The 10,439-nt window shown below is 34.0% G+C and overlaps 2 protein-coding genes across 7 annotated transcripts; both read left to right on the top strand.

Annotated features, from left to right (window-relative positions):
• Nucleotides 1-1,894: 1,894 nt before the first annotated feature.
• Nucleotides 1,895-6,181, top strand: LOC141671937 (uncharacterized). Of its 6 annotated transcripts, none has more exons than XM_074478390.1 (11): nt 1,895-2,100; nt 2,547-2,596; nt 2,725-2,781; nt 2,896-2,958; nt 3,070-3,138; nt 3,287-3,379; nt 4,335-4,439; nt 4,509-4,586; nt 4,924-5,052; nt 5,357-5,462; nt 5,687-6,181. In XM_074478390.1, the coding sequence occupies exons 2-11, from the start codon at nt 2,558-2,560 to the stop codon at nt 5,875-5,877; spliced, it is 930 nt and encodes a 309-aa protein (XP_074334491.1). In that variant the 5' UTR covers nt 1,895-2,100; nt 2,547-2,557; the 3' UTR covers nt 5,878-6,181. The 6 variants fall into 6 exon arrangements, with proteins under 6 accessions (XP_074334491.1, XP_074334490.1, XP_074334488.1 ...); XM_074478389.1 differs by having other exon boundaries at nt 2,506-2,596; XM_074478387.1 differs by having other exon boundaries at nt 2,474-2,596.
• Nucleotides 6,182-7,046: 865 nt separating this feature from the next.
• Nucleotides 7,047-9,291, top strand: LOC141672697 (cationic amino acid transporter 5). Its single transcript, XM_074479344.1, has one exon. It carries the CDS (start codon nt 7,347-7,349, stop codon nt 9,135-9,137), a length of 1,791 nt encoding a protein of 596 aa, XP_074335445.1. The 5' UTR covers nt 7,047-7,346; the 3' UTR covers nt 9,138-9,291.
• The last annotated feature ends 1,148 nt before the right edge of the window (nt 9,292-10,439 follow it).

Here is a 10,439-nt window from a genome sequence, read left to right as displayed (position 1 = left end):
AGAATAATTTTTTTTTCTCATTTTTTTACTGATGTTTCTATCTTTTCAATATTTAATTTATATATATTTTAAAGAATTAATTCTAATCTATTAATCTTCATTTTAACTTATTTAACCGGTTTTTTTTATCAATTATTGACCATTTTTTCACAATTTCATTAGGATAGAGTTGGTAAGTTATTATGCTATTATATTAGGGGTTTTTTATGATATGTTCCATTTTAAAAACTTATTTAGAGAGATATAACATTTCAAATTTTATTTATAAATATGTGATATATTCTAAATTTTTAACAATATTAAATTAACTATAGTTAATTTTACTATTTCATATTTGTTAATGACATGTATAATCTTTCTCCTTAATTTATTTATTACTTGTCAACACATAAATAATTCCAGAAATAAAATAATTATCATTCACATGGCTTTGCAACAAAAATAATATATAAATTTCTAACATGTAAACCTCTGTATTTTATTTCAGAAGCAAGGTAGTCATTTTTTATGAATGTTTTAACTATTGAGAAGTATATCATATATACAAGGCTTAATAATTATTTTGGTATTATAAGCTAATTATTCTTTTAACCTTTAAATTATTATAAGTGAGTATTTATTTTATTCTTTTGTTGCACTCTATTTATAATGTATGGTTATGCACATTTTGTTTGTCACTTCACAAATTAGTTAGTTGCATCGTGTTTGATTTATGTTTCATAAAATAATACTGATTTTAGATGATATATTAAAACTAATTTTAACTCTTTATGTTATGGACATTTTAGTCATATTTAATTGATAATATTTATATGTATAAATCAATTATATATATATGAGTTATATATGAGTTAAAAATTAATTATGTGATATATTTATAAATAGTAACTAAAAAAGTATCTACATTATAGAATAATGGCGTTAATCTCACAAAGATTAAATGGTCCAAAATATCACAAGTTAAAGATGACCCTTACTATCACTAATAAACGTAAGTCACTTTTATCAATGAGCTCAAACATGACTTCCTTTTGTATTGGGTTTTGAAGTTGGGTCTGCAAAATTTTAAGAAAATACATTATTTTTCTACGTGCTAGGTTGAAAAACACATAGTTTTAATTTGTTACCCCATAAACGCATCCTTTAAATGCATTTTCAAAATTTTAATTTTAATTTTTATGAAACTTATTTTATATTCTGAAATTAATATGAACGTGAATAAAAAATGCGTTTTGTATAAACGGAAATAAAAAATGCGTTTTTAAGTGATAAAAGGGTCATTTTTCCGGATTATGAGATTTTGGGTCATTTCTTCTAAAGTTGTGATAGAAAGGGCCAATACCCTACATTATACTAAAACAAAATACTGATATCATCTCCGTTGATGTGTCAAAATCTCCTTTAACGGCTAAAATCATCAAATTATAGGTGTTAAGCTCTCATCAATTTGATGATGTTATCTTCCACTAATAATTATTTACTTATCTAATTTACTTTCAAAATCTCCCTCTCATTTATTAACTCCACTAATACTCTCTCTGATCCATTTCTACTATTTTCTTTCCTCCTCACTTTTACATTCTCAAATTTATAATTTATAATATTTTTCTTTAATCCACTAATTTTATCTTCATGAAATTTATTTTATTTATATAAATATTCATCAATTCATTTTTATATTTTAAATTTAATTAAAATTTGATAATCAATATTTGTATTTTGTGTGCTATTATTTTTAAAATTTTATTCCACTAGTTATTATAATATATCATAAATTTAGTATTAATACATATTTGAATTAAACTGTTGTTAAAATATTTGCCGGGGAACTATACTTGTATATTTATAAAGTAACTTATTAATACCGGACATATTATACAAATACCATTATATTAATCCGATTATGACCGTATTAAAACCCGGTAATCATTTCCTTTTCTCTTTTTTAAGGTTTCTGGTACATCACGCGGCGCCAGAATATTAATTCTATTAATCTGTAGCTACAGGGTTTCCCGCGCAAAACAGAGCCTTCTTTGAACAAATTGTGTCTTAAATTAACTGCAACTTAGCTATCAATTCAAATCATTCGCATATCTTAAAGTAAGTCAAGTTTCTATCTGTAATTTTCAAAACAAAATTGTTTGTTTTTATGAATGTAAACAAAGTGTTTTTCTATCTGCACCCCAACTGTTTGATCATATTCCTATTCATGTATATGCCTATATTGTGCCCAGACGAAAAGGGGTTTTGGGGGTCTCACAAACTGCTTCTTTTATGATACTTTCGTGATTTTAGTCTTGTTTGGTTAAAAGAAGTGTTAATTAAAGAAGATACATGATATCTACTTATCAATATGGCGTAAATATATTTATGATCTTGCGTTCCTCTTCGTGTTGGCAATGTCTTTTATAGACTTGATGTAGGTGTATAAGGTTGTAGACTGCACCTACTAAGTTAGTTGTTTTACGTATAGTTTTTGAGTGTGAATATGGACAATGACAATAGACCTGAGCTTGGTGGCTTGCTGAAAACTCTTCCTCCTGTAGATTTCTGCTTCATGTATGGCTCTTCTCTCCATCCGAATAACAATGACAAGGTTTTCCATATTTTGTACCCTTTGTTTCAACTTCCTTGCGAACACACGCAAAAACATGTGAGGTCACAATTAATGAACTGACCTTTTAAAATTATATTTCTTCACATGTTGTTGGTGGAAATCTATAGTCATCCATGATAGATTACATTCTTGGTGTATCAAATCCTCAACAGTGGCACTCTGAGGTTGGTGTCTGTAAACATTCTATTCTTCCTATTTGCTTTTGCTTACTTGTTAGCTATCTTAAATATATCAACGACTCTGATGTCTTTTTTCCTTACCCTTCTTTCCGTTTGAAGAATCTGCAACTAAACAGGGACCACTATGCCTCATGTCTGATGCGTCTTGGCGGAGCCAGGCTGGTTCTTCTCTGTCTCTATCTATCTCTCATTCACTTGCACAAATTGACTTGCTGGTCTGACATTTGATGTGGTTCTGCATATTCTAAAGCTCTACATATTGTCATCTGTTAGGTTACTGGTGTGGCGGATGGCATTGGTGTTGGGGTACACTTCAACCCATTTATAACTTGCGGGGACAAGGTATTAATTTTTTCACTGTGAGATTGTGAAGGAAATATGTGTCCCGCGGAGCAATTTGCGAGCTTATTTTCTTATTTCAGTACTTTTGGTTAGTGTGCTATGTCTTTCTAATTGACTTATCCTTCAATTTTTTTCAACTTTTTGACAGATGTACAAATATGGGGTTGTTCGAGTGGATGACTTGATTCAGGATTTACTTGAATGGAAAACATTTTACTTGAGCGGTCGATTGCAGAAACCTGTATGCTTTATCTATTCTCCCTTTCTTGCATGTGTAATTAATTTTCATCTAATCTAGGTTTATTTTCTAAGAAATGGTAAAAATCTATACTTTTGTTCAGACATCGCCTATTATATTAAACGAAGTGGATAAAATTTATATAAAATAGTCATCCCTTTTCTTGTTCTCATATACATCTGTATATATGCCAAAAAATGTTGCATCTTTTAGGCCAATAACGTCTGTATACCAGTCAACGAATATTGCATCTTTTAGGTCAATAATTGTAGTATTACTGCTCAGTTTATTTCGTGAAATGTCTAAAATACCAAAAGAATTCTGTTATCTTACATAAGAATTTTTATACCATCACTAGAAACTAAAATTCCAACCTATGTGAAATTCAGATTAGGTTTTGAGTAATTATTTATCACACTTATGTATAAAGGCTTTAACTGCTAATCTAGCTAGAGCCCTAATGCTAACTTAGCAACATATGACAAATTTGATAAAGTGGTATTGCTCTTGAGCATCTGCGTTTTTTTGACCGCTACTTCAGTTTCGAATGTCGATAACCATGTCAAGGATGACTTGGACGATAATTTCCTACATAGGCTACATAGTGTATTAAGTACTATACATGTTTGTACCTCATCAAAGTTGCTTGTATATATATATCAACTCAATGACACACTTGTAAATTGTAATAGATTTTTTCTGACCCCGGTATTTAAAAGAAGTATTCGGAACTTCTGAAAAGTTTTGAATTCCAAAAGCTTTTCCAGCATGAGCAAACATAGTTTCCACGACTTATGCTTTTAATATGTTCCTCTGGGTGCTGCAAAGAGTTTTTGAGTGTAAAAATCGTAATGTTTCTGTTTACACGTGGACTTTCTATCGCTTTTGTTTATTTATTGTCTCTGGGCCACTGACCAATAAACATGACATTAATGAGAGTTGTATTCCACTCCTATAGGTCCGTGTGCTTATTGATAAACTGGGCATAGAACATAAAAACTCCGTTAACTTGAAGAGTGCCACTTCCGCTGCTCTCCTTCTTTTGCCATCCAAATTTACCGAGGTTTGCTTCTTCTTCATTTTAAGTATTCTTAATTTCCCAATAATACCCTTACAAATGATGTTCCTGCAGGAAGATCTTTATACCAAAATATGCAGCCTTTCATATATGGGTGACTTGCGCATGTTTTTTGCAGAGGATAAAAACAAGGTAAAGCTGCATCTTTGAAATATATGCTAAAAGTGCTAAATTAATTTGAAGAATAATTGCTGAAAATATAAGAACAACTGTTATCAAAAACTTCTCTGATTAATGATACAGTCTTGCCAATTGCAATAATATCTTTTTACATTTTGCTAGTGACTTGGATAATTATCTAGCAGAGACATTTACAAAACCAGGTTAAAATTCAAGGTCACCTGTATATTTATTTTAACATTTTTTTATATGTCATAGTCATTGGCATACAACATTCGATGTGGATGGAGGCCTTTCTAAATAGCATTGTGATCTTGAAATTTGTATTAATCATCACATAACTACGCAGGTGAAGAAGATTGTACAAGGGCAATATAATCTATTCCAAACAATGTACAAGTCATATATAGAAGACTATGCAAGCAAAAATCTGTTGAGATTCTCGTCATCTGGCAAAAACCAAGTGGATATAACCCAGGTCTGTGTAAACCTTCATTTAAAACTCTTTATAATTTGTTTAACTTGCCTGATTCACTTGTGTATTTTTGTACTTACTAACATGATATTATAGTTTAAGGAATTTAACAGTTGGAGCTCTAGGAAATTTTACTTGTAAATTTCTCTTCCACATAATTTTTTTTAGATTGACAGTACTTTAACATCTTTATACATTAAGTAGATTGAAGGTACTTTTATGGAAATTTTGCTCGGAAGCAACATATTTATTTCTAACCTTGGAACCTTATCCCCAAATTTGACATATCTCAATCTCTCAATGCCAGGATTGTAGTTTATCTGCAACCTCTGCTCTTGTTTCTTCGCTTCCTCGTTTCATCAGAAGTGAAATGGGGATAAAGCTAGGAAAAAATACAGGACAGAGCGAGACTGGTAAGAGATTGAACTCGTCATTATGAATTTATAAGCATAATCTTACGTGATTAGTGCATGCCAAATATTCGAAAGTTCATAGCTATATCTACTCTATAATAAAATCATTCTTGGTGTGAAAATATTAAGTGGTCACTGGGAAGGGACAATTTCTGGCATTTACAGCTCGATTTGCAATTTCACCATTGACACTTATGTAGACATTCTATCACTTTTCCATGAAGGTCGAACTATATCCGAAGTTGTAACTGGTTCTAGACAAGAGGCTGTTGAATGCATGCGAAAAATCATGCGCAAAAAGGTTATGGTTTCAAGTGGAAGGCAAGCTGTAGCTGGTCTTCTCACAGTTGGAGCTGTTCATGGAGCTAGATATCTTGCAAGTAAAATTAACAAGGCTTGGAAATCTTGGGCATAACTCCCTTTCCAGCTATTTCATAAACATGGTTCAGGTGGACTAGTACGTGTTTCAAAGTTTCAAAGATCTGCTGCACCACATATGTCAAATGTTTTAGATATCAACAGCTCACTTGCTAGTTCTTCTAATGGTTCTAGCATTATTTTTGCTCAAATTTGTTCTAATGAATTCGTAAATTAGATCCATTAACTGTAAGAAATAGCTGCCAGTTAGACTGTTCGTGTTGCTAGCTGAGGAAGGAAACTGGCACCACTCTGTAACAAGATGAAAAGGTACCTTAAGCATTCTATTCACTGTTCTGAAATATCCGGTTTAGGCCTATGATTTTCAGATGTTTCCTTCAGTGCCCAATTATATGAGCTAAGGGTTGAAAGGTTGCTCAAGTACAGAAAATAATCATATCCTTTCTGTTGTCTCACAACTGAATTAGAGATTAGAGATGTTAATATATGCGTTACTATAGATTTTTGAAACCCATATTCAATCTTTGACCATTCTGCTGGTAGGGCCATTGATGTCACAAATGTACAAGTAATCCCTCAAAATCATGCAGCCATCAATAACAAATGAGTAAGTGATTAGTGAAGACCATACAAACAACAAATTATTGGGTCAGATATTTGACCGCCATATATAAGGGTCATTGTTACAAATTTGTCAAGAAAATCCCTTAAAAGACATCACTGGCGACTACAAAAGAGGTTTCAGATTGGTTGAATTTAGAGTACCTTATCAACTTGTTGAGTGTTCTGAAGTGGACTAGCTAATGCATTATTGCAGTTAACAAACCATCAATCGTTATCTAGAAAAATGTAAGATTTTTGGGACCTTGTTTGCCCTTGTCTTTCATAACGAGACGTTTCCATGAGTTGGAACCAGTGTTCTAGTTGATATAACAACTGTTACTAGACTACCGCATTCACGACCTTCCTAAATATTTCGATGAACCTTGACATGAAGTTTATTAACTAGAAAAATGACGGAAATCTAAATAAACATTATTAATCCTTGGGCATATGAGGACAATCCAATAAATCGGCTAACTAACGGATTAATTAGTATAGTATAGTATTCATCATTCGCTATTCTGGGATTGTGATAGACAGATAATCAGCTGTCACTTACAGTACCACCAGCCACAAAATGTTCAGAAGCTGGAGGATCCTTGTGTGTTCACAAGGGACAATGCAATTCAGCTGTTTTAACTATTACTACCTTTTTTACACGGACATCCCAATGACCCTTTCATTATTGTACCACGTTTGATATGATAAGGTTACTACAGAAACAACAGATAAAATTCTACATACAACTCTGCTATCTTGTCTCATCTTCATTTCAAGTCAACCCTTCGAGCACATTTTCCAACATTTCGGTTCTTGCACTAGTAGTATCTCTTTATATGAATCGAAGTTAGTCTATACTTATGCAAATATAGATTTATACTTCAAGGCAAGGTAGCACGTATAATGAGTTCAGTGAAACAAGTGAGTGATGAGGTCCAACCAAGAAGCTACTGGAGATGTAGCAAACAAGATTTTTTCCCAGAACAATCTTTTGACAACTGGGGCACTTATCGTTATGCATTATCACAAACAGCTTATCGTTTCAAGGACCGGCTTTTAAGCCGATCAGACGATGCAAATGAGACCACTGAGCTTAGAAAACAAAGCGAGAACGACCTCAAAAGATGTCTCACTTGGTGGGATCTTACTTGGTTTGGCTTTGGTTCAGTTATCGGCGCTGGCATTTTTGTACTCACTGGTCAAGAATGTCATGATCATGCCGGACCTTCAATTGTTCTGTCTTATGTTGTTTCTGGTATTTCAGCAATGCTTTCTGTTTTCTGTTACACGGAATTCGCCATTGAAATTCCAGTAGCAGGAGGCTCATTTGCTTACTTGAGGGTAGAATTAGGAGATTTTGCAGCATTTATAACTGCTGCAAATATACTTCTTGAAAGTATTGTTGGCAGTGCTGCAGTTTCAAGATCTTGGACATCTTACTTCACATCACTCCTAAACAAACACCCTAATTCGCTGCGCATACATACAAACCTTACAGAAGGATACAACCTGTTGGATCCAATTGCTGTTGCAGTTCTAGCTATTGCATCAGCTATTGCAATGGCTAGCACTAGAAAAACTTCGTATCTCAATTGGGTAGCATCAGCAGCAAACACTTTTGTAATTCTGTTTGTTCTAATTGCAGGATTTGCTCATGCTGATACATCAAATCTAACACCATTTTTCCCTTTTGGTGCAAAAGGTGTTTTTCAAGCTGCAGCAATTGTGTACTTTGCTTACGGTGGATTTGACAGCATCGCAACAATGGCTGAGGAAACAAGAAATCCATCAAAAGATATACCTCTGGGATTGCTTGGATCAATGTCTATTATAACAGTTATATACTGTCTCATGGCGCTTTCACTTCCCATGATGCAAAAATACTCAAGTATAGACCGTGATGCAGCTTACTCAACTGCATTTGAAAGTGTGGGAATGAAATGGGCAAAATATCTGGTGGCTCTGGGAGCTCTTAAGGGAATGACTACTGTACTTTTAGTAGGTGCACTTGCACAGGCACGTTACACGACTCACATTGCTCGTGCCCATATGATCCCACCTTGGTTTGCCCTTGTTCATCCCAAGACAAGAACCCCTATAAACGCAACACTGTTGATCACAATTTGTGCTGGTTGCATTGCATTCTTTTCCAGCCTCGATGTGCTGACAGCCCTGCTATCTATAAGTACACTTTTCATCTTCATGATGATGGCTGTGGCACTTCTAGTTAGGAGATACTACTCAAGAGGGGTAACTCCTAAAACAAACCTCTTGAAGCTTGTGGCATTTTTGTTAGTAATAATAGCGTCTTCAATGGGAACTTCAGCTTATTGGGGATTGTATCCAGGTGAGTGGATCGGATACACCATCACCGTGCCTATATGGTTTCTGGGTACTCTAGGAATCTCGCTACTGCCACAGCAAAGGACACCAAAAGTGTGGGGAGTTCCACTTGTCCCATGGCTACCATCTTTGAGCATTGCAACAAACTTGTTTCTGATGGGATCATTGAAAGCATCCGCTTTTATGAGATTCGGTATCTGTACGGTTATAATGCTGATTTACTATTTCTTTTTTGGTCTTCATGCAACCTATGATTTGGCTCACCAGCAACAAAAGATGGACACAACAAGGATTCTTGAAGAGCATGTAGTAGGGAAAGAAGGGTCTAACGAGGACTCGGGAATAGCCTAGTGGTAAAGATGTGCCTCCATTCTTTCCTCATGACAAAAGGTCAAGAGTTCAATCTTGTCTTTCTTAATATTGGAGAACTAGGTTATGCTATGCATATGTACAACATTGATGTATTCAGTTACTTACTTAATATCTCGACTGAAGTGCAGTTCAACTTATCCTCAATAATCAAATAAGGGGGAAATTAAAAAACCTCTGTGCAAAAAGTGATGTTAAGGTCATCTGCAACTTGCAAGCATTTCTTTTCCAGGTCTATGTTGCTGGTACTGGTTTTAGAAGTTAATTAGAACTAACATAACTTTTGGTAACCTGGCATAAAAAAAAGCAAACAAAGACCATGCATAGTAGAAATTTACATCCTTTTGGTTGGCTTCAGCAACTCCAGTTAAGATTCTTTTCTGCAGTAATGACCAATCAAGAATATTTGAATCCATATTTTCCCCTATATTTTTGTAAAGTTTCGTAAGTCAACTCGCATTGTATTAGCTTTATCACCATTGCTGTATGCCTGTATATAGTATGAGAAGAAAAATCACATCCAGTATTATTGGTGTTGCAAGTTAGTATCAATCCATCAGATACAAGAATTCGCAAATATGGTTGGGATATGATCTTTAAAAGTAGTAAGTTGGAAAATTTAAACAAGAACACACTCTCGCCTATCTTGATGGGAATGCTAGCGGTGAAAGACAATTTTAAAGATAATCTTCTCCACAGAGAACATTTCAAGTGGGTAATCAGAAAAGGAAAATGAGTATCCTTTTGGCACGATGTATGGCATGCAGCAGGTGAACTTAATGTGATTTATAGCAGAGTGTATACTTTGTCAAATTATAAATTTGTGTCGTCAGTAAAGCAGATGATGATCCTCTGGAACGGAGGGTAAGCAGAATGAGATGTGGAGAAGAGCTCCCAGAGGTTGGGAATTTGATGATGAGGTGGATAGCCTGAAATGTATAATAGACATCATCATTCTAAGCCCAGGTGAAGATCTTCTGATTTCGAGAAATAGGAGAAATGATTTCAAGGTGGCGGAATGTTATGATCTTTTCTCCTCGGATTTAAACCTTAATGGCCCTTGGAAACTGATTTTGAAACAGAAAATCCCCCATAAAGTGAAGTTGTTTTTGTGGCACTGTGGTAATGAATTTTTACCAACTTTGTCTTCTCTAAAACATGGAATATTGTCAATGAAGACAATAAATCACCTTCTTTGGAGATGTGAACTAGCCCAGAAGGCACGATGATTAGTATCAAATTGGATCAATATGCAGATGGACTTTAATATTCATTTCGACTTGG

Source organism: Apium graveolens, chromosome 7, assembly GCF_009905375.1.
Source record: "Apium graveolens cultivar Ventura chromosome 7, ASM990537v1, whole genome shotgun sequence".
Lineage (NCBI taxonomy): Eukaryota > Viridiplantae > Streptophyta > Magnoliopsida > Apiales > Apiaceae > Apium > Apium graveolens.
This window is presented reverse-complemented; position numbering and strand designations above follow the sequence as displayed.